The 26,418-nt window shown below is 37.5% G+C and overlaps 1 protein-coding gene across 1 annotated transcript in view; it reads right to left on the reverse strand.

Moving 5' to 3' along the window:
- Positions 1-383: 383 nt before the first annotated feature.
- The window catches only part of LOC115224038 (glutamate receptor ionotropic, delta-1-like), a 27,584-nt gene continuing 1,549 nt past the window's right edge, over positions 384-26,418 (reverse strand). Inside the window, exons 2-14 of the mRNA XM_036513074.1 lie at positions 23,925-24,067; positions 20,999-21,154; positions 19,626-19,889; positions 17,067-17,254; positions 16,092-16,280; positions 14,513-14,626; positions 13,370-13,597; positions 11,000-11,100; positions 9,363-9,456; positions 7,206-7,530; positions 4,491-4,708; positions 2,059-2,309; positions 384-720 (exon numbers count right to left, since the gene is read on the reverse strand). Of these exons, the coding sequence (XP_036368967.1) occupies positions 384-720; positions 2,059-2,309; positions 4,491-4,708; positions 7,206-7,530; positions 9,363-9,456; positions 11,000-11,100; positions 13,370-13,597; positions 14,513-14,626; positions 16,092-16,280; positions 17,067-17,254; positions 19,626-19,889; positions 20,999-21,154; positions 23,925-24,000 (2,541 nt within the window). The 5' untranslated portion in view covers positions 24,001-24,067. The remainder of the gene's footprint in view (positions 721-2,058; positions 2,310-4,490; positions 4,709-7,205; positions 7,531-9,362; positions 9,457-10,999; positions 11,101-13,369; positions 13,598-14,512; positions 14,627-16,091; positions 16,281-17,066; positions 17,255-19,625; positions 19,890-20,998; positions 21,155-23,924; positions 24,068-26,418) is intronic.

Below are 26,418 nucleotides of genomic sequence, written 5' to 3' on the forward strand. Positions count from 1 at the left end.
TGTGTCTGAGGAGAGTCATTCTCTTTTAGCGCCTTATAATTTAACACACACACCGATAAAATTTCCACTCATTTATTTATTTATTTTACTAAAAGTTTTGTTGCGTCTTGCAACCTTTTCAATACATACACACACGCGCGCACACACACACACACACACACACACATTCACACACACACACACACTCACACACACACACACCTTTTTCCATATTTACATACAAACACACGTACGCATAAACTCACATCGATAAAGACACACCCACGGGCACGCGCTCGTATCCTCATTTCTTCGTTCATTAAGCAAAACTGACTTCAATAATTAGTAAACCAGCAAAATAAGAAAAACAAACAAGATAACAACAACAACAATTCTAAAACCATTTAATTGTTTTTATATTTCAAATCCCACGTTCGCTGATGATTGGTTGGTTTCATATGAAACTTGTGACTCAGATAAAACGTCATGTCTCTCCAATTGGATGAAAATGTATTCTTGGGTTTCTTCTTGAATCGACTTAGAACCGTTTCAAAGATGGCACACACCACCCCAAACACAGCCAAACAGCCACAGACAATAAAAATTCCACCCAGATCACCCAGGCCTATCTTCTTCGCTTTCAAATTATTCGATTTCTCTTCTTTTAGACATTCGTCATCCGATGGCCACCATTGCTTCTGGTATCTCTCAATTAAACCAGATTGTTGAATCAGCATCAGTCTGTGAAAAGAAATATTGAAATTGCAGAAGTAATAACAACAACAACAACAACAACACAGCAACAATAATAATAATAATAATTATTATTATTATAATAAGCTTAATCATCGCTGCCCAGGTTCAGGCATTAAATACCAACTCAGTGAAAAGGGATATATACCATATAAGTGCAACGAACCTCTGTAGAATGTATAGAAAGAGGGTCGAAAGCTTGTGAAAGTCTTGCACAGAAAGAGCACAAGCGCAGACACGACAAGTAACCCCCAAACTATGCCGGAATATGGATACGAGGTAATAGGTGCTTGGTACCAACATACACAAGAAAAAGGTAATCGACGAAAAAGGAAGGTTTTGACTTCCAGACAGACAAGGTGTTAGAGCACCGAAGGCCGCATATTGTAACCCTTAGGAGGGACCATCAAGAGTGCCCAATACTCAACGTGGCAATACCAGGAGATCAACATATTATCAAGAAAGAAAGAGAAAAAATTAATAAATATGGAGACCTTAGAATTGAGATCACCAAAATGAGGAAGCTACACGAGTCAAACATAAAGGTTGTCCCTATTGTAATCAGAACATTGGGTTCAGTACCACCCAAACTGAAAAAACATCTGGAAACTTTAGAAATACCCTATAATCTATGTGTATTGCAAAAATCGGCATTACTTGGAACTGCACGCATATTGCGTAAAGAATTGCTTGTTTGAGGTCCATTGTGACTTGACAGGAAGTACAAAGCCCCGGTAGACATAGACATCATATCTTCAATCAACAACATCACGTTATTGGATACTGTTCGAAGTCTTAAATAATAATAATAATTTCCATTTTTGTTACAGGGCCAGCAGGCGTTGATAATATACGTATAAGTGATCAAATGGTTCTTATATTATCGACCCTGGAAGTATGAAAGGCAAAGTCAACCCCGGCCGAATTTGAGCTCAGAACATAAAGACGGACGAAATGCCACTAAGAAATTCGCCCGACGTACTAACGATACAGTTACTCCTAGTTCACCGCACCATTTGTTCCAAAATATTGAAAGGTTTTATTAGGGTACAAATAGCGCCTTTTATAAATTATATCATTTTTTTATTAGGGCATTGACTATTTATCATTTAATGATGGCATGCTTGGATAAGTGATAGTCAAGTACGCAAAAATCTCGCTGAAAATATACGGTAAACCGTAAATGCCAGGGGCAGTTGAGATAACCATCCCACTTCACGTTGAAGTTCTATCTGCAGTTAAACACACCTCTTTATAACCGAGGGTTACGTCAAGAGCTATATCCAAATGAAATATTAAATCTCTATGATAATAACCATTACTCACGTGCTTGATATGGCCGCCAGGTAAGGTGAATGCTTTGGTGTGACGAATCCAAGACCTTGTCTGGGTGTGTCACCCCGAACGACATAGTATTTACCGCAGAATTTGCCAGCAATGTAATAAATCAGAGATTCGTCACTAATAAACGCATAATCATGATTATCAACTAATATCAACATCTCTTTCTCTTTGGTCACTACTGGGCCACTGGCCATGATGTCACCGATCCTTTTGTAATCTTCATTGGAAACATTCTGAAATAGAAGCATCATCATTATGTATGTATGTATGTATGTACACTACCGTCAGAAATTAATTAGCACCCTTGATTTGCTCACCATGAAGCATGGTGGGTGTGGTCTGATGGTGTGAGGGGCGTTCAGCTACAGTGGTGTTGGGCGGCTCTATGCCGTCGAAGGCAACATCAACGCAGCAAAGTACGTTGAGATAGTACGGGATACCTCTTTGGTGGCGAGGAGTACGTGCTGGCCAGTCACCTGACCTGAACCCTATTGAGAACCTCTGGAGTCGATTGGGTAGGGATTTGAAGGTGCAGCAATACAGGAACCGACACGAGCTGTTTGGGGCACTTCTTGCTGCATGAGGGGCCATCCCTGCACAGTACCTGCAGGCACTCATAGACAGCATGCCGACCCGCGTAGCAGCTGTCATTGCTGCCAAAGGAGGAGCAACAAGATATTGACTAAATTTCACGATTAATAACAATTATGTGGTGTGCTGGGATATGTTTTAATAAATTTTTGATTAAAAACGAGTTCGTTTCTGATAATAAGTTAATTAAATTAAGAAAATGTAAGAAAATGTAGAAATTTGAGAAGTGCTAATTAATTTCCGACGCAAGTGTATGTATGTATGTATGTATGTGTGAATGTATGTATGTATGTATGTATGTATGTATGTATGTATGTATGTATGTATGTATGTATGTATGTATGTACGAATATATGATTACATATGAGAGCAGAAAGTTTGCCCTCTGGGCGGTTTTCTACTCCCACTTGATCATATTTTCACATTTGATTCCCAATTCTAATAAGTTTATCATGCTTTACGTTTGATTATTTCTTTGTATAATGGTACTTACTTGATTAGTAAATATTGCCTTTATTATTTTATCGCAGTTACAATTTCCCTTTTTTAAACAAACATCGAGGTAGTCCGACTACGTTTAGTGTGCAAAACAATAGCAGCGATCACATAGAGATATATCAAAACCTGCTGTCGTGTCTTTGCTGCTAAATGTTCTTTTTCAGTCGCATATTTTTTGGACACTCCACGTTGAATTGCAAAAATCTAATGTGATATTTGTGTAATAACCAAATCAAACCCGGATTGTGTTGTGTTTATATTACTTGTATGAAGGCGCATGGCTCAGTGGTTAGAGCATCGAGCTTACGATCGTGAGGTTGTGAGCTCTAATTCCGGACCGGGCTGCGTGTTGTGTTCTTGAGCAAGACACTTTATTTCACGTTGCTCCAGTTCACTCAGCTGTAGAAATGAGTTGCGACGTCGATGGTGCCAAGCTGTATCGACATTTGTCTTTCCCTTGGATAACACTGGTGGCGTGGAGAGGGGAGGCTGGTATGCATGGGCGACTGCTGGTCTTCCATAAGCAACCTTGCCCGGACTTGTGTCTAGGAGGGTAACTTTCTAGGTGCAATCCCATGGTCATTCATGACTGAAGGGGGTCTTTACCCTTTTATATTACTGAGACAGTGTATGTTTATATTAGGGAGACAGTATGTGCGTATGTGTGTGTGTGTGGTGTGTGTGTGTGTAAGAGAGATAGAGACAGAGAGAGAGAGAGAAAGAGAGAGAAAGAGACAGAGAGAGGAGAGAGAGAACATTGCAAACAATGAATGCAATAAACAGAAAATCAAAAAATCGTATAAATAGAAGCTCGTTAAAAAGTATCTGATATCGAATATTTAAATTTGTGAACTTGAAATATTCAAGAATACAATGAAGTCCAATCTAAGTATGTCACAAGGTTTCCAGACATGAGTTCTAGTCACGTGTCAAGTTTCATCAAGATCAATAAAACGATGTTGGAGGAGCTAGCTAACAACACCACAAACAAACATACACCGATTTTCCACATAAGTAGTATACATACACACCACACACACACACATACACACACACACACACACACACATATATATATATATATATATATATATATATATATATATATATATATACTTAGACAGCAAAAATGAGAGAAATTTGAGAGCGAGCGAGTGTGTGAGAGAGAGAGAAAGAGAGAGAGTGAAAGAGAGTTACAGCTACTGCTGCTGCTGCTGCTACTACTACTACTACTACTACTACTACTACTGCTACAATAACAACAACAACATCCATTTGGGTTAGAAGAACAGAACAACAGTTTAAAGTGAACATGCGCCACCAACCTGAAAATACTCGTACTTATCCGATCCAAAGAATGCGATGGGTTTCAAAACACTTTGCGTTGCCAATTCTTTCAGACTTCTGATTTCATTGTGCTTGTGTGGAATGGTGAGGAATGCCACCAAATGCGCCGTGTAACTAGTAGAGATGAGAATGATAAACAGCCACCAAGAACCGACGATCACTCTTCCAGATATGTTCACTGGTTCGATACCTTTCCCTTTATTTGAAGAAGACAAACAAAGAACAACAGACTAAGTTTAAAAAATCTATATATATAAAACTGTAGTTGTGTGAGTGTCTGTCCCCTTCGATTTAGATTCCTAACTACTCCCACATTTTGCGATGCAGTTTAACCAAATTCGAGTATCTTATAGTCGTGATTCATATCAAGCCCGTCTGAGTATTAGCGCGCGTCTACGATGAGTCTACGATTTTAAAAATAATTTAACATTATTTTTTATTCCATTTTAATGCATAATTTTTCGTGTGTCGATGGCGGCGGAGTTGGCGTCCATGGTCACACCTGCACCTGTTTGCTTCTCCCCCTTCTTCTCTCCCTCGTGAAGCTGTGGGGAAGGGAGTGTAAGGAAATCAACGTCGTAAAGCGTTGTCAAGGAGACCAGCGTTCTTTTAGAACAACGACTTCATGGATTGAAGTCGCCAAAACAGAAATGGCTAAGAAATATCATCACTAATAGATTATACATTTTAGTAATTATATAATTATAATATACTAGCAGTATCGCCCGGCATCGCTCGGGTTTGTAAGGGAAATAACTATATAAGCATCTTTAGAGAGTTACTTCCCTTATATAAACCGAGCAAAAATCATTAAAAATGAGGAAAAATAATGGTAATTTTTTTTTAATCGTAGACTCATCATAGACGCGGGCTAATACCCAGAAAGGCTTGATATGAATGACGACTATAAGATACCCGCTTTTGGTTAAACTGCACCGCAAAATGTGGGAGTAGTTAGGAATCTAAATCGGAGGAGACAGAGTCTTACACACACAACTTCAATTTTATATATAAAGATATCATTCACAAAGAATGATAGGTTTTGGGAAATATGTCAATATATTAATTACACTGTGTAACACGACTTTTCTCCTAAGATAACAACTGTTATTCCTTATTTCCTTACGCCCAGAAAGTATGATAAATTTGCTTTTGTTACGTTTATTTAAACCTCAACGAATCCATCTCAACACCTGGCTATAATGTTCCCCCCCGCCACTACTCCTGCTCATGATCAGTGACGCACATATTTAGTCCCACTACGTGGCACCTTGGGCAAGTGCATTATACTATAGCCTCGGGTCAACCAAAACCTTGTGAGAGGATTTTGTACACGGAAACTGAAAGAAGCCCGTCGTGTATATATATATATATATATATATATATATATATATATATATATATATAATATATATATATATGTATATATTGTGTGTGTTTGTGTATGTCTGTGTTTGTCCCCCACCATCGCTTGACAACCGATTTCCTTATTACCCACAAGGGGCTAAACACAGAGAGGACAAACAAGGACAGACAAACGGATTAAGTCGATTATATCGACCCCAGTGCGTAACTGGTACTTATTTGATCGACCCCGAAAGGATGAAAGGCAAAGTCGACCTCGGCGGAATTTGAACTCAGAACGTAGCGGCAGCCGAAATACCTATTTCCTTATTATCCACAAGGATCTAAACACAGAGAGGACAAACAAGGACAGTCAAACGGATTAAGTCGATTATATCGACCCCAGTGCGTAACTGGTACTTATTTAATCGACCCCGAAAGGATGAAAGGCAAAGTCGACCTCGGCGAATTTGAACTCAGAACGTAGCGGCAGACGGAATACCGCAAAGCATTTCGCCCGGCATGCTAACGTTTCTGCCAGCTCGCCGCCTTGCAACCGATGTTGGTGGTGTGTATACGTCGCCGTAACTTGGTGGTTCGGCAAAAGAGACCGAAAGAATAAGTACTAGGTTTACAAAGAATAAATCCTGGGGTCGATTTGTTCGACTAAAGGCAGTGCTCCAGCATGACCGCAGTCAAATGACTGAAACAAGTAAAAGCATAACAGAATAAAAGAAATAATGCACACATGCATATATGCATATATACACAGAGGCACAGACACACACACACACACACAGACACACACACACACACACGAACACACACACATACGCATACATACTATACACACACAAACAGGTACGCGCACACAGACTCACACACATATCCAGAAGTGGTGTGGAACAGTTAAAATTCACACTACAAATGTTTCATAAGAAGGTGAAGTCTGTTACGTATGAAGTGACGAACTCCAAGCTGCTTAGTTAATCGTCAGGTCTTGACGATTATACACACGTAAATATGCGTATGTATGTATACATGTATGTATGTATGTATGTATGTATGTATGTATGTATGTATGTATGTATGTATGTATGTACGTACGTACGTATGTATGTATGTATGTATGTATGTATGTATGTATGTATGTATGTATGTATGTATGTACGTATGTATGTATGTATGTATAAACTTGTATATGTACAAAATGATAGATATATTGTGAAGGGAATTCAGAGCAAGTAATCTTTTAATCAAGAAATCATTTAACCACGAAATCAAGTAATCATTTAATCAAATAATCATTTAATTATTTAATTAGGTAATTCATCAAAACACCAACCAACCTTCTTTCAGCGAATAACCTAATATAAACCACAAATTATGTCCATAGCTTTGGATCTGTTTCGGACAGTTATTGGTGTTTGTTATAGCACTGAAGTATAACCGGTTAATCACGGTGAGCGTGATAACAGTTACAATGAAGGAAGCAATCAGAGCACCCCAGGTCATCCACGTGAACACTTTGAAACTTTGGAGTATGTTGGCTATGTGCTTGCTTGGCCGTTTAATTAGAATGCTGATGCCGTCGGGCATGTAGGGTTGCGTGTAGTCCACGACAGAGAATCTGTTGTAGGTGAGGGTTAAGGGACCAATCGCCAGGTTGACGTCCTGCAAAAAGAAGAACGAAAAATGAAATCTTGTTTCTCAGCTGATGTTTTTGTTTTTGCTATAAACACACACATACTCTTTTACTCTTTTACTTGTTTCAGTCATTTGACTGCGGCCATGCTGGAGCACCGCCTTTAATCGAGCAACAAGACCCCGGGACTTATTCTTTTTGTAAGTCCAGTACTTATTCTATCGGTCTCTTTTTGCCGAACCGCTAAGTAACGGGGACATACACACACCAGCATCGGTTGTCAAGCAATGCTAGGGGGACAAATACAGATACACAAACACACACATATATATATATACATATATGCGACAGGCTTCTTTCAGTTTCTGTCTACCAAATCCACTCACAAGGCATTGGTCGGCCCGGGGCTATAGCAGAAGACACTTGCCCAAGGTGCCATGCAGTGGGACTGAACCCGGAACCATATGGTTGGTTAGCAAGCTACTTACCACACAGCCACTCCATATATGCAGATGCACCATCATCGTCGTCGTCGTCGTCGTCATCATCATCATTTCAACATTATAATCATCATCATCATAATCATCATCATTATAATCATCATTATTTTAACGTTCATTTTGTTCATGGTTTTCCATCAGTCATACATAAACACATATATATATATACACATACATACACACATACATACATACATACATACATACATACATACATACATACATACATACATACATACACGTATATATGTGTGTGAGTATGCGTATGCGTATGTGTACGTATATATGCTGGATTCCCTCGTCGTATTCAACGGATGAAGGCGATATAATTTTGATTTGTCTCCTCCTTTTCTTTCCCCTTTGCAGAAGAAAGGAAACCCCTGGGACAATCTGCAATCTGCACAGCTACTAGTTCAAAGAAGTATCGGCTTGTACAAGACCGTTCACACATTATTTCGGTGTAGCTGATAGCAACAGTTAGAACAAATACGTCACAAGACTGATGAACGGACCTCAATTGGCAATATATATTGACGCAGGAATGGCTGTGTGATAAGAAGCTTGATTCTTATATATATATATATATATATATATATATATATATATATATATATATATATGTGTGTGTGTGTGGTGTGTGTGTGTATCTGTGTGTATGAGTGCTTGTGTGTGTTCGCGGATGGATACGTGTGTCTGTGTGTATATGTATAAGTCTTTTAAAGCAAGACCAAAATTTTGATTGTTGATCACCAATTTAAACTCTCTTGAAATTTTTCTATATCCAAACATAACAAAAATAACCATTATTTTAGTGCTAGGTCAAAAAAAGAAGGACAATGTCCGTAGCAAAATATGTACCCTTTTGCCAAGTTATAACAAAAAGTTAGTGAAATATTTAAGGTGTTTACAGTTGGATAGATAGACAAATATAACAAAATAATTTGACAAAAAATGTGAATTTTTAATTATTTTCTGAGATTTTACAAAAACAACAAAAATATTATTTAAAAAAATGTTTTTTAAATTAAAAATATCCATTTCTCTGGAAGCCATGTGAAAACAAATTCGAGTGTAGGGGGTGGCACACTTGTGTCGGTATTAAAAAAACATTTTTTAAAGCCTTGCAGGCTTAGCAACCTTGTTGAATTGAATAGAGAGAATAAGACATCTTCAAACCAGCGAATAGAGAAAGAGAGAGAGGAAGATAACCCAAATCTACATACATTCATCAGAATGCTCTCCACTAAAGGCCCCCACCACGGACCAGGTATGGGCGGCGTGTCTTTTCCAGACGTAAAACAAATTACAAGAGAAGAATATAAGACATGTATGAATGAGAGTTACATGTGATGAAGACGTACAGCTCTTGCAGCCATTCCAATGAGACCACTCCATATGTGGGTTGTCTTGTTTTCGCTACCAAACGTCGAATCCTTTGTTGCAATAAGTTCATACCTAAAGAACAGGAAATAGAAGATAATCTTTTTTTCTGCTGGAAGCAACACATTTTTTTTCTATAATCTTACAGTTCTGCCAATACCATCATGAATGATAGCAACAACAACAATAATGGTTACAAATTTTGGAGCAAAACCAGCAATTTCGGGGGGAGGGAGTTGTAAGACAATTACATGGACCCTAATGTTCAGCTGGTACTTATTTTACTGACCCACTCCAAAAAAAAAAAAAAAAAAGAAACGCAAAGTCAACTACAGCAGAATTTGATCTTAGAACGTCAGGACAAACGGACGGATGGAGTGCCGCTAAACATTTTGCCTGACGTGCTAACGATTCTGCCAGCTTGCCGCATTTGACAACAACAACAACAGCAGCAATAATAATAATAATAATAATAATAATAATAATAATATCCTATGCAAAATACCTTCTATGTAATCTCAAGTTTTAAAACAAACACAATTTTCTTATGGTTTCTTAAACATTCACTAGTACGACACTAAGTACAAAACCAGATATATGGCACCCTAGGCATAACAACAACATGAACTTCCAACTTGTTGTCTCTTGAGGTCTCTGGGTGAGACTTGGAGCCAACTTGTACAAATGTAAAGCAAAAGTCAAACATAAAATAATAATAATAATAATAATAATAATAATAATAATAATAATAATAAAGCTTTCAAATTTTGGCACCAGGCCAGCAATTCCCGGGGTTGGGGTAAATCGGTAACATGAATCTCAGTGTTCAACTGATACTTATTCTAACGAATTGAAAGGAATTTGAATTCAGGTTATAAAGCCGGAAGAAATGCCATTAAGCATTTTCTCCGGCGCAGTAACGATCTCGCCAACTCGCAGTATTTAGGGAACAGAAAATAATAAAAATAGGTGGTTAGGTATAATGCAGTGAAGTAATAAGAAGTCTAAAACGTTCCTTAAGGCGGTGCCCCAGCATGGCCTTAGTCTAATGACTGAAAGACATAAAATACAAAAGATAAAGATTCCTTAATTTTCAACTCAAGCTTCAAATCCCACGAAATATTATGAAGAAATAATTATCTCCCCTAGTATTAATAACCTGCTAATATTAGTGCGTGTTCCTTTCTTTAAATAGCAAATACTAGCAGTATCGCCCGGCATTGCTCGGGTTTGTAAAGGAAATAACTATATAAGCATTTCAGAGAGTTACTTCCCTTATATAAACCGAGCAAAAATGCATTAAAAAAACGAAAAAAATTATGGTAATTTTGGTAAATTATGGTAATATCGTAGACTCATCGTAGACGCGCGCTAATACCCAGAAGAGCTCGATATGAATTACGACTATAAGATACCCGCTTTTGGTTAAACTGCACCGCAAAATGTGGGAGTAGTTAGGAATCTAAATCGGAGGAGACAAACTCTCACACAACTTCAGTTTTATATATAAAGATGACTCTAACACGATACCATATCAATATTAACCAATTTTCTAATATTAACCAAATGTCCACTAGTATTTTTCTTATGAAATCAATACTCACTAATGTATACTCACTGGAAATTTAAACTGCGACTCAATTGTATCAAGATTTCCACACAAAGACCAACAAATTCAGTGTTGTTGCCCTCTGTTTCCTTCGTTAAGAAAGGTTTCAACTGAAATGTAACAAAGAAGAACAAATAAATATTTGTTGATATGAAATGAAGTTCTATATTAATGGAAAACAAAGACTGTTTGTCAATCGTCTGAGAAATATCCGTCTGTGAGTTGTCTGTTTCTAACTCTCTCGCTCGATGCGGCGTGTTTCCTGTGCATCTAGGCGTGTGTATATATATATATATATATATAAAAAATTTAGAGGATTGACCACTAAACGTGGACAGCTTGTATGCTAGATATAAACGTCAAAATCCCCATTTTCCCACGAAGAATGTGTTCTCAAGAAAAAATTCAGCAAAAAATCAAAGCGTAAAAATAAGCAAGACAGATGAAAATATACGAAATAAAAAACGATTACATATGGCGATTTTGACGTCTATATCTAGCATACAGGCTGTCCACTTTTAGTGGTCAATCCTCTAAATTTTGTATGTAAAAAAATTTTTAATCTTCAGATATTTTAAATATGCTAGGCCACTGGTTTTAATTGATTAATATCAATTTCTACCCTTATTTAATTTTGTATATATATATATATATATAATAAAATATTAGGGAATGAATCCAAACTTACAGGGAAAAATCAGATTTAGGATTGAATCCAATTTTATAGTAAAATATTATATTATATTAAATTAGAGATAAAACCACTATTAGGCAAATCATACAATGAAAAACTTAAGCCAATAAGATTATTTAATTTATATTATTTAAATATATAATTTTGTTATATATTTAAATAATATAAATTAAATAATCTTATGTATTGGCTTAAGTTTTTCATTGTATGATTTGCCTAATAGTGGTTTTATCTCTAATTTAATATAATATATATACATGTGTGTGTGTGTGTGTGTGGTGTGTGTGTGTGCGCATGCGCGTGTGTGTGTGTGTATGAAAGCATGGGGTTAGTGTGTCTATTGACGATGGCTAGATTGTAAGTACCATTCCTACACCGGGCGATGCATTGTGTCAACGAGCAAAGCATTGTTCTAGTCTAGGGGTGCCGTCATTCGAAGGCAAAGGCTACTGTGACTAGCGATGGGTAACAATATCTGATAGTCAGGTCGGTCACGTAATATGCACACACATACACATACACATATATAATATATATATCTGTGTGTATATACATACACACATACACACATTTACACACATACACATAAACATATATATGCTGCTGAGGCCCCCTTCGGTCATGATTGACCATGGGATTGCACCGAGAAAGTTACCCTCCCAGGTACAAGTCCAGGCAAGGTTATTTGTGGAAGACCAGCAGTCTCCCATGCATACCGGCCTCCCCTCTCCACGCCACCAGTGTTATCCAAGGGAAAGGCAACATCAGATACAGCTGTGAAGTCGCAACTCATTTCTACAGTTGAGTGAACTGGAGCAACGTGAAATAAAGTTTTTTGCTTAAGAACACAACACGCAGCCCAGTCCGGGAAGCGAACTCACAACCTCACGATCGTAAGCTTGATGCTCTGAACACTGACCCATGCACCTTCACAAACATATATATATATGTATATATTTATATTTATATATATAGACATATATATATATATATATATATATATATATATATATATATATATATATATATATGTATATATATATATATGTATATATATATATATATATAATATATATATATATATATATATATATATATATATATATATTATATATATATATATAATATATATATATATAAGGAGAAAAACAACTTGCTTTAAATCTCTGAGCGAGACTCCCCTGCTCACAGTATACGGACACAGATCCTGTGCCGGTAGCCAGCTGGAAATAATGTTTTTTGGGTGCTCCAAAATAGTAACGCCGACCTGCGTAAGACTTTACTGTACGGTAATGCCAGAGTTTTTCTCTTTACGAGATCAGTGTCTGTGTGTCGCTTTAAAAGTATATACTGTGAGCAACAGCGATTGACTGCTATCTCTAGCCAGCGGTTGTCCTGTACCGAGGAAGGGAAATTACCTAGAAACAATTGGTCTACTGGTATCGCTACGGATAGAAAGGGAGCGGTAAACTCCCTTGCTCACAGTATACGGACACACATCCTGCGTCGGTAGCCAGCTGGAATACTAGCTCGACTAGTATTTATTTTGTCGACCCCGGTGGGATAAAAAGCAAAGTCGACTTCTGCAGGATTTGAACTTAGGACATAACACCAGAAAAAATGCTGCAAACTGTTTTTTCCCGGTGTGCTAAGAAGAAAGAAAAGAAAGATTTAGGGATATTTACCGGATTATAGCCAACTTTAAGAGTGATGTTTCCTAAACCTGGCTGGAAGTTTGGAAATGGTATTCTTGTGTAGAATTTGAAAGGCTTGGAATACGTCCATTCTGCAATCTCCTTGAAAACAAGTTCCTGTTCCTTTCTCAGGTCATATTGGACACCAACAACAAAATAGGATTGTTCTGTTATGATTTCTCCATCTTCTGTTGTACTTTGGTTGGTTCTAGCAGAATTCTTTAGTAAAAGAATACGCATATATATATATATATATATATATATATAAATATATAAAGGGAAAGTTTACGAAAATAAACAAAAGACGAAGGCAGGTGGAGTACAAACAAACAAATGTATTAGTATAGCGCTCAGGAATAGAAAGAGTTTTTTACGTTTCGAGCCTACGCTCTTCGACAGAAAGATACACAAAAAAAAGGAGAGAAAAAATTGCGTGTAGTAGCTAACGATCTATCATAGAATATTAGATATGTATGTATATATATATATATATATATACATACAATATTAGATATGTACATATATGCACAAGGGTACTACATGAGTACCTATATTGCTAATGATAGAAGTAAAAGAAATACTTCTGTACCACCGAAAAGTCACAAATCTACTACAGACAAGATAGGAAAAAATATCAGTGAACAATATTAATGTCTTACCTCAAATGGGTCAGAACAAATAAATGCTGGTCAACCTGGTACTTACTTATTGACCTGGTATTTACTTTGTTCTCGCGCATTTTATGATGTGTGTGTGTGTGCATGCGTGTGTGTGTGTGTCTATCATCATCATCATCATCATCATCATCATCATCATTATCATCATCATCATCATTTTATATCTTTTCCATGCAGGTATATGCTGCACAGTTTAACAAGTGGTGGCAAACGGAAGATTTGCGCCGGGCTCCAGTTGTCTGTTTTCGTATGGTCTCTACGGATGGACGTCCTTCCTATAACGCCAACTACTTTACAGAATTTGCTGGGTGCTTTATGCGTGGCACCAGCACGGATGCTTGTTGCATGTGTGTGTGTGCGTGCGTGCGTGCGTGCGTGCGTGTGTGTGTGTGTGTGTGTGTGTGTGTGTGTTGTGTGTGTTTTGGGTGAAATTAACGAAGTAGAAGAGAAATCTCACGTTTTTTGAAGTGTCCTGTATGTTGTTGGAACACAACATCGTCAACCTTTCTTTCCAGCTTTTGCAAAATAAAATTCGCTGGAAGGCATCTTCCAAAGCTGGTGAATTCGGGAACTGCGGAGGATATTTATGAAAGGAAAAAAAAAGAAAGAAAAATTGTAAAAAATTGGAGGAAATAAAATAAATAGGCTACGAGATAAACAAACAAATATATCTATTCGCATGAACACAATGTGGAGGTACATGGCCTAGTGGTTAGAGCAGCGGACTCGCGGTCGAGGGATCGTGGGTTCGAATCTCAGACCGGGTGATGTGTGTATTTATGAGCGAAACACCTAAGCTCCACGCGGCTCTGGCAGAAGGTAATAGCGAACTTCTGCTGACTCTTTTGACACAACTTTCTCTCACTCTTTCCTCCTGCAGCTCACCTGCGACGGACCGGCGTCCCGTCCAGGTGGGGAACCTTTACGCCAAGGAAACCGGGAAACCGGCCCTTATGAGCCAGGCGTGGCTCGAAAAGGAACTAACAACATGAACATATAGAAAAATACATTTTTTTTACAAGTGATGTCATCTAAAATAACTATTTTTTTCTGAATATTCCTAATATTTAACATCCAAGAACGTTTAATTCATGGTTTAATGCATGTGTTTAGAGATTCTGCTTTGCTGATGAAATCATAATAGATGGAAACATGCTTAGAATTGTCTCCCCTACTTAACTTTTATTTTTTACTTGTTTCAATCATTAGACTGCGGCCATGCTGGAGCGCCACCTTGAAGCATTTTAGTCGAAAGAATCGTCTCCAGTATTTACATTTATTTTAAGCCTGGAAATTACTCTATCGGTCCTTTTTGCCGAACCGCGCCTATATGTATGTATGTATGTATGTATGTATGTATGTATGTATGTATGTATGTATGTATGTATGTATGTATGTAGGTATGTACGCATGGATACATGCATGTATGCATGTATATAGTGTGTGTGTATGTATATATGTATATATGTATGTATGTATGTATATATGTATGTATGTATGTATGTATTTATGTAAGTAGGTATGTACGCATGGATACATGCATGTATGCATCTATATAGTGTGTGTGTATGTATGTATGTATATGTATGTATGTATGTATGTATGTATGTATGCATGCCTCTAGTGTGTGTATGTCATTATTCAATCTTATTTCAAGATTTCTTGCCAATAAAGAGCCGGTTTCTAACCTAGATTCAAGGCCCATTCATTAAATTTCAACATAACAACTGAGTATTTTAGTTTGTATGCATGTATGTATATACTATGTGTATATTTGTCCTTTTGTTATCCCCCACTACCATTTGACAACCGGTATTAGTTTGTTTACATCACCGTAACATAGCAGTTCGGCGAAAGAGAACAATAGAATAAAACAAAAGAGTAAGAAGTTGGGTCGATTTATTCGACTGAAGTCTACGAGGCAGTGCTCCAGCACGGCCGCAATCCAATGAATAAAACAAAAAAAAAAAGATGAAAATAAAATTTAAAAACAAAAGACGGTAATTGTTTACCGCGCGGTAATAAAGATTACTCACAACCGCTGGTTTTATCTGCATTTCTGGGTTACCGCAGCCATTTGTCTCTGCGGTGTAACGGTTGGTTTTAAACGTTATTATATTGATGTTGTAGGGATCGAACTGGAGATCCCGGATCTTGTCGATCCCTGTGTTCAGGTTACCAATGATCCATCGGATGTTCTTCCGGATTATTCCTGTCTGGTTTGCCTGAAATCCAGAGAGTAAAATCTTATAAAAAAACGAAAAAAAACCCCTCAGAAAATATACATACATACATACATACATACATGCATGCATACATACATACATGTATACATACATACATACATACATACATACATGCATGCATACATACATGTATACATACATACATAAATACATACATACATACATACATACATACACACCACATGCATACATACATACATGCATACATACATACATACATACATACAAACTTACATACATACATACATATATACATACATACATATATATATACATACATACATACATACATACAAACTTACATACATACATACATATATACATACATACATGCATACATACATGCATGCATACATGCATACATACATACATGCATACATAAATTTATACATGCATATATACATACATACATACATACATACATACCATATATACATACATTCATACATACATACATGCATACATACATACATACATATATGCATACATTCAAACATACATACATACATACATACATACATACATACATTCATACATACATACATACATACTTGCATACATACATACATACATACATTCATGCATTCATACATACATACATACATACATACATACATACATACATACACATACATACGTTCAAATGTAAAGCACTGCTTAAATGCCAATCTTGAGAAATTAGGCTTCTCAAGGAGCACCGCCTTGAATTTTAAGCGCCTTCTGTCCAATCACCATTATAATTAATAATTAATAAAATATACTCACGAACTGCAATAGTTTGATGGCCGACTCCGCATCAATCACCAAAAGAAACTGTAGAGGCAGTACATGTCTTTTGTACGCTTGCATACTCCGAGAATACGATAGATCCTCTCCGTATCTGAGACGGTGTAATACAAAGAATATCTCTCTGTCGGTTAAACCAGATAATAGCGAAAGTTCTTGTTCTTTGTCTGCAAGTACAAGATTGAATAGGCGTTTTTTTTTTGCTTTTCTTAAATAAAACTCAGGTAATGATAATAATGAACGTTCTTGTTCCTTGTTTAGAAGGAAGAAAATAAATAAATGGGGCAACCATTTTAAAACGAAAGCTTAGGCAAAGATGACAAAAAGAGTTCTTGTTCTTTGTCTGCAAGTACGAGAAATAATATACTATTTTTGTTTTGCTTTTTAACGAAAACCAAGGTAGAGATGATTATGAGATCTTGACCGATTTTTTAAAACGAAAACTTAGGAAAAGATGACAAAAATAATTCTTCTTCCTTGCTCGCAAATAACATAAATTGTTGCATTTGTTAACAGAAAACTCAGGTCACAAATTTTGAAAAAAGAAGCAGTTCTAACAATATAAACTTTACCGATGTCACATAATGATTGAATGTGATCTGTTTATACTCTTATTCGTCCAGAGAAAAGTTCCTTTAAGAAGTCGTTCGATGTTTTTAACACTCGACGTCATGAAGGGACTTGGCCCTAGATGAATCCCGCAAGAAGTAAGCGTAGCGTTTAAACGGAAATCATATGTAGGGTGACTGAAAAAATAACTCCCTATTTTAAAATACTTAGTATATTAATTGTAATTTTCTTCTTAAATTTTTCTGTTTTTCTTTTTAAGTATGAGAATTTAATCTGTAATCGTATTGCTCTTGTTGTTCGTGAATGGCTGAATGCCCACTTCCTCGGGAGACGAATGGTTCTTCGTGGTCCGCATGAGTGACCAGCCAGTAGACCCGACTTTAACCACCTGTGACTTCTTTCTTTGAGGTTTGTTAAAAGAATAATTCTACTATGCCAAACCAAAGACTTTGGTAGAACTTGAAGGACGAATACGAGAAGTTACGTCTTCCATCCCACAAGAGTTCCTGGTGAAATCAGTTGACGCATTTCCTGGGCGACCCAAGAAGCTGGTGGTGACATCTGGAGCCCATATCTAATTTTAAAAAAAACCTCATACTAAAAGCTGTCCTCCCATGTCCATATTTTTGTAAAAATTACAATTAATAAGTGAAAAAAAAAGGCATCGGAGGGGCGATGCATACCCTGCGCGCATACAAGGATAAAATAAAATTTAATTTAATAATCTCAAAATAATTCATATTTCCCCTGCATATCGTTTATGCACATGTAGCAAAGAAAAACTAAAAGCACTTGGATTCATCAATCTAAAATTTAATGAGTTCGAGTCACTCACCCAATGAATATATCTGCCAAATTTGGTGAAAATCCGTTCAGCCGTTTTCTAGTAATTTTGCAAAAACACAGACAGACAAAGATGAGCAACTACAATACAGTGCTTTCGTTAATGCGCACGAGATGATAATTATTAAGTATTTTAAAATAGGGAGTTACTTTTCAGTCACTCTGTATTAAATAACTGACATCAATAGTTTACTTCATTAAAGCTGCTTCTAATTCGAAATTTAATTTTGTTTTATTAGTACGGAGCTGTTGCACATCAGCGGATAGAATTTTATGCTACCTGCGTATATACCTCAGACCAGCGATTCGAATTCGTTTCGAGGTGACTCTGGTGTACGATACGGACGAGCTGAAATAACAGCGAAATATTGATATATATCGTTCCTCGATTACCTACGAGCCAATTCGTATCCTCTGGTTTGAAGTATTCAGTGTTTTTTTTTTTTTTAACATTAGATGTTTTAAAGGAAATTTTCTCTGAAAGAATCCCGCAGCTAATTAGGTAAAGATTATAACGAGTGCCCTTGTTCCTAGTCGAGAAAGAAGAGAGTGTATAGACGTTTTGTTTTTTAACGGAAAACACAGGGAAAGATAGAAGAGTGAGATGTAGAAACTAAAAGGGGTAGAGGGGAGTTAAAATAAGGGATTATGTGATCCACATGCCCCTATAGTAAATTATCGATCGACCAATAACACTGGTCAACAACCAATTTTCATCAGGGTTATTATATGATGTTTTATATGTAGTTTTTTTCCGCAGATTTCAAAAATGTAATCGGTTTCCTTCTATCAGGCACAGTTTTTCTGATGAGTTAAGAGAGGTACATGACTCCCATCGGCAGTATCGCTACACGTAAACGTCCTATACAGGTAATTTTAATTTTGTGCAATAAAAAGCCATGAAATTATCGTATCTTGTATTCAATATACTTTATATAGACATGCTTTACGTATCCTCTAAGTGAAAACAGCAGGTATCATTAACATGAAAATGCGACCTGATACAGGAAATTGGACTTCAGATTCGTAATCAGCATCAAAAATTAACCCAGAAAAGTCAATCAGAAACTCTGATGATTAAAAAAAAGTTTCAATTTGTTGACCAGTTTGATTAAAAAAACTTACTCAAAAATCCGTTCAGAAAGACAGCTACTTTCTTCCATTCCAATGATGTGACAACTTCCAAGATGGCATTAATTAGTTGGTTGTTCTGAGAAAGTAGTTTGAACGGAGATAAACCTTTCTGTGGAATGAAACTTTCGCAGAATAAATCTGGCAACCAAACATGGGACATATTGTAGAGTTTGAGGTAGAATCGTAGCAATTCTTGCATTTCACAGGTTGTATAAGTCACGATTAGTGTACTGTTATGTTCTTTCAGGAAACTCACTGTAAATAACAATAAAACTACCAGCAACGTCTGCAACAACAGCAATAACAATGATAATCTACAGTCCAGCAGTTCTCAACCGGCGTTTTTTATAACCTTTGGAAAGCCATACTCTTTTCTCTCTCTTTTACTTGATTCAGTCATTTGACTGCGGCCATGCTGGAGCACCGCCTTTAGTCGAGCAAATCGACCGCCGGGACTTATTCTTTGTAAGCCCAGTACTTATCCTATCGATCTCTTTTGCCGAACCGCTAAGTGACGGGGACGTAAACACACCAGGATCGGTTGTCAAGCAATGCTAGGGGGACAAACACAGACACACAAACATATACACACACACATAAATATATATATATATACATATATACGACAGGCTTCTTTCAGTTTCCGTCTACCAAATCCACTCACAAGGCATTGGTCGGCCCGGGGCTATAGCAGGAGACACTTGCCCAAGATGCCACGCAGTGGCACTGAACCCGGAGTAAGATTTTATTGTTAAAATTTTATGTGCAATAAATTTGTTATATTTTGACAACTTAAAAAAAATTTGAGCAATTTTTTTTACGAAATCCTAATATTTTATCATAAAAATATAGTAGTATTTCTTAAACGGAGGCGCAATGGCCCAGTGGTTAGGGCAGCGGACTCGTGGTAGGAGGATCGTGGTTTCGAGTCCCAGACCGGGCGTTGTGTGTGTTTATTGAGCGAAAACACCTAAAAGCTCCACGTGGCTCCAGCAGGGGGTGGTGGAGATCCCTGTTGTACACTTTCGCCACGACTTTCTCTCACTATCTTTCTTCCTGTTTTTTTTTAGTAACTCTGCGATGGACTGGCGTCCGTCCATCTGGTGGGAACACATGCGTGTGTGTATGTATACACCGGGTTTCTTTCAGTTTCCATCAACCGAATCTACTCACACGGCTTTGTTCAGCCAGAGGATAAAGAAGACACTTGTCCAAGATACCATGCAATAGGACTGAACCTGGAGCCATGTAGCTGGGAAACAAACTTATCCCCACACGGCTATGCCTCCTTGACCATTGACGACGTGAGTTTCAATGTCATGGAGATCATCTTTCTCATTTGATATAAAAATATTGAGACTTACCTTGATTATAAATTTCTGATTGGTTATTTCCGTGGAAGATCTCAACTAGAACATGGCAGCCACCGATAGTTATGGTTTCCGGGAAAGCACTGTCGTTTGTTGTCTTGTTGGCCGGAAGTGGTAACAAGTGGGAGTAGCGGTCCTCCACTAATAAACCTATGGGTGTTAGAAGGGGAAATAACAGGATGCGCATACACAAGCACCAAGTCATCTCTCTCCCCTCCTGTATGAGTGTATGAGTGTGTGTGTGTGTGTGTGCCTGTGTATGCATCTCTCTTTCTGTATATACATACATGCATGCATACATTCATATATACATATATAATATATTACATTATATATTACACATATTTGTTCATTTTGTTCGTTCATCTTTTGTCTTTTACTAGTTTCCGACATTAAAATGCGGCCACGCTGGAGCACCTCCTTCAGGGATTGTAGTAAAACGAATCAACCCCAATACTAATTTTTTAAAGCCTAGTACTTTCGTTATGGGGATGTAAACACACCAACACCGGTTGTCAAACGGTGGTGGTACACAAGCACACACACACACAAACACACACACACAGAAACACACACACACACATACACGAAAATACACACAAACGCACACAAGCAAACACACACAAACGCACACCCATGCACACACACACACACAAACATACACGCACACACACACACAAACACACATACACACATACACACAAACACACATACACACATACACACAAACACACATGCACGCAAACACACAAAAACGCACACAAGCAAACACACACAAACGCACACACATGCACACACACACACAAACATATACGCACGCACACACACACACACACACACACGACGGGGTTTCTTTCAGTTTCCATCTGCGAAGCAAATCCGCTCACAAGGCATTAATTAACCCGTCCTGAGTCTATAAAAGAAGACACTTGTCTAATATGGCACGCAGTGGAACTGAACTCGAAACCAAGAGGCTGGGAAGGAAACCCCTTGCCACACAGCCACACCCATGCCTATAAATGCATGTTTATGCATACACACACACACACACACACACACACAAACACATACATGATTAATCTTGTAATGTATGTGTGTGTGTGTGTGAGAGAGAGAGAGAGAGAGAGAGCATACATTGATGAACATAAAAACCTACACTTTCCGTCGCCATGTTTTATGGCCATCATTCGCTACGCCCTTCGCCATATCCTGCTTGTGGGCCATGAAGCTTTCTCAGCAAGTTCATACACGCCCACAATACCTTTCATCTTTGCAGCTGTCTTTTATGTTTGCCAATTTTTATAGCTGCCGTTCGTTTTTAAGAGTGTAATGTCGAGTTCGAAGACGAATTTCTACTGAAGACATTAAAATGTATTCCGCTAAGTGCTCTAAGAGTGATGAGAGAATTACGACCGAATCATTAACGCGGCTTTCTCTGAAAATACCAACCTCTCCAGACTCAATAATTCCTGCAAAGTAGCAATAAAATACTCAAGGGCGCATGTGTGCACACAGACAATTGTGGAAGCAAACTCTCTCTCTCTCTCTCTCTCTCTCTCTCTCTCTCTCTCCACACACACACACACACCTACATATAAGCATATATGATTTTGTGTCATTGTTTATATTACATGTATACGTATATGTATATGCATATATATATGCATACGTGGAGGCGCAATGACCCAGTGGTTAGGGCAGTGGACTCGCGGTCGTAGGATCGCGGTTTCGATTCCCAGACTGGACGTTGTGAGTGGTTATTGAGCAAAAACACCTAAAGCTTCACGAGGCTTCGGCATGGGGTGGTGGCGATCCCTGCAGTACTCTTTCGCCACAACTTTCTCTCACTCTTTCTTCTGTTGGCATAAAGTTGCACACACATACATACATATATATGCATATGCATACACACACATATATACATACACACATGTGCATACATACATACATACATACATACATACATACATACATACATGCGTACATGCATGCATGTATAGGCACACGCATACACTCACACTGACTCACACATGCGCACAAACAAACAAAAAGGAACGCATTGTCAAGACTGTTAAAAAGGAAAATAAAAATAAGAAATAAGTGGAAATTTTACCGGTGAGTGTGTTACATTATTAGGCACAAAAAGAAAATAACTTGCCCTAGACACAACTGAATATATATACATATATATTTTTCCTTGGGGCTGGCCGGATCGGAGCGATCTCAAGATTAATCAGCCGGAATTGCGAGGATGATCCGGTTCTTGACTGAAGATTGAAGGCTTCGAATGTCCCGTCCGTGTTTTTTGTATCGTCTTCTAAATGTTTTGCGTTCTTGTCCCAGTTTGTATTTTTTTTACATATACATATATATATATATATATATATATATATATATATATATATATATATATATTATTGAAGTAGATAAATGAATTATATTATTACGGATAATTCAAATGATAACCGATACCTACACTTTATATATATATATTTTTTTTTAAAATTTATTTTATAGAAGGAGCTTCTACAGGACTAGAACTGTTTCATTCAAATGAAATCATCAGGAAGCTTGCTGTCAAAATAAGTTCTGGCATTTATACATTTAGGCACATTTAATGGGGTGGTGGTGGGGGACATTTTTTGGGTAAGCAGGGCACAAACTGTCTTTCTTAGGGGAGTGGTCAAAAAAATTGAGTACCTTATTTACTGTGGTTAACCCCGACTCAACCCGGGACCTACATATATATATATATATATATATATATATATATATATATATATATAGATAGATAGATAGATAAACTCGTGCGCATTTTTATACGTTTATATGTATACATGTGTATATGCGGTTATGTGTGTGAGTGTGTGTATGTGTGTATGAGTGCGTGGAATGTGTTTGTTAGGAAAGAATATCTTACCGATGTTGACCGCAAAGATGATTGAAATTGGTGAGGCTGCCAACAGAAATCGGAGGAACTGCTGGTAAGGATTCATATTCACAAACCAAAAATGTATGTCTGGAATACGAAAGTGTCTCTGAAACGCCTTTCTCGAAACCGAACTGGAAATAGAAACATATATACATACATAAACATTTATGTATACGTATATATATGTATATGTATATATACATACACAAGTTAGAAAGGAGACATTAAAATGCAGTACCCAACCCTTGTGTTTGGTAAGTCCCAGGTAGTGTGAGTACGTTTACCTGTAGAGCACGTTTACCACTTATGGCTACAAGGCGTCATCCGTATTACGGCGCTTTGGTCGCAGATGTAACACACAGTGCAGGAAACCTCGTCAGGTTATGTAAAATGCTTCAAAATTGATAAGATTTACATTTCGTTTTCGCTCCACCAGTATATAAATTGGAGCGAAAACGAAATGCAGTCAACTGATGAAGTGTCACTGCACCGTGTGTTGCATCTGATGTTATTGCATCGCACCACTTCTACTAGAGAGCAGTGCAGAAAGAAGCCAAGACAATTGTTGTGCTACAAAAAGCTTCTTGTTACACTCCGTCTTCCATATCTATCATTTAATTCATACACACACACACACTCACACACACACACACACTCACAAATGGAGTTAAACGTAGGTGTCATTCAAATTCTTTTACTATTGGTGCCGTCCTCTACCCATACATGCATATATATATATATATTATATATATATATAATATATATATATATATATATATATATATATATGATAAATATACACGTTTTGAGTTGAGGAAAAGAGTACTACCTACAACGGAAGAGTTTAAGGTTATTTTCTGCTATAAGCACAAAGCCTGATGTCTTGCGCAACTGGTATTTATGTTATCGACCACGATGATGATAAAAAGTAAAGTCAACTACGGCGGAATTTGAACTCAGACCGTAAAGATAAAAAAAAATACCGCTAAGCTTTTTTGTCTGGATTGTTCATGATTCTGCCAGCATGTTGTCTTATAGCTGAGATTAATATTTAGCACAAGGCCCACAAGTTTAGGGGGAGGGGGTAAGTCGATCCAGTTTGTACAAAACGACGAACGATAAAGTCGGCCTCGACGGATTTTGAATTTAGAACGTAAAGGCGGACGAAATGCCGCTGTGCGTTTCGTCCGGCGTACAAACGATTTTGACTGCTGAGTTTAATAATAACTTTATTTTGGACGCGCCAGTCTCTTGTTATTCCGAATTTCACTTGGGACAGCACACGTTCTTCAAGCAAGTTATATGTGTGTTTGTTCCATTGTTTGTATGTGTATGTGTATTGTATGTGTGTGTGTGTGTTTTAATTTTTCTCTTAGGCACAACGACACTAACAACACGGTGTTAGAATTCAATATACAAATTCTTCAGAGAAATGCATTAGTCGAGTACAGAGCGGAATAAGAGGTTATATAAACGAGAAGGAAATAAGAAATTATATAATAAAGTTCATTATTCATTAGTTTGTGAAGGCGCGTGGCTTAGTGATCAGGGTGTTAGCATCATGACCGTAAGATTGTGGTTTCGATTCCTGGACCGGGCGACGCGTTGTGTTCTTGAGCAAAACACTTCATTTCACGTTGTTCCAGTCCCCTCAGCTGGCAAAAATGAGTAACGCTGCGATGGACTGGTGTCCCGTCCATTTGTGGAACACATACGCCATAGAAACCGGGAAACTGGGCCTATGAACCTGGCTAGGCTTTAGAAGGGTGCATTTATTTATTTTATTATTCATAAGTTTACAACTGTTTCAGCTATATATTATAGACAGACACGTACACACACACACACACACACAAGCACACATACACAAACAAATAAACGCATATATATATATTTTGTAAATTCCACGTCGTTCCGTAATATTGTAAAGAAAGAACAAAAGGAAAAAAGTCAAACTTCTTATTTGAAATCACACAGCATGACCAGATATCGGCCCAGGATCGATAAAAATCGATCCAATACAGAGAATGTATTCGGTATAAAAAAGCAGAAGGGTATAATCAATTATATATACCGAATTATACAACCGGTATAGCATCCTATCGATAAGGCGGCGAGCTGGCAGAAACGTTAGCACACCGGGCGAAATGCTTAGCGGTATTTCGTCTGCGTTACGTTCTGAGTTCAAATTCCGCCGAGGTCGACTTTGCCTTCATCCTTCGGGGTCGATAAATTAAGTACCAGTTACGCACTGGGGTCGATGTAATCGACTAATACCTATGTCTGTCCTTGTTTGTCCCCTCTATGTTTAGCCCCTTGTGGGTAATAAAGAAATAGGTATAGTATCCTATCGATCTCAGAGGATTGGAGCTCAAAATATTTGATATCTAAAAGTAATCAAACCACCACAAAACCAGTTTATGTGGGTGTATATATGTCTACATGCATATATGCACGAGCGCGTGCCCATGTATGTATGGAT

This window comes from Octopus sinensis, linkage group LG24 (genome assembly GCF_006345805.1).
Source record: "Octopus sinensis linkage group LG24, ASM634580v1, whole genome shotgun sequence".
Lineage (NCBI taxonomy): Eukaryota > Metazoa > Mollusca > Cephalopoda > Octopoda > Octopodidae > Octopus > Octopus sinensis.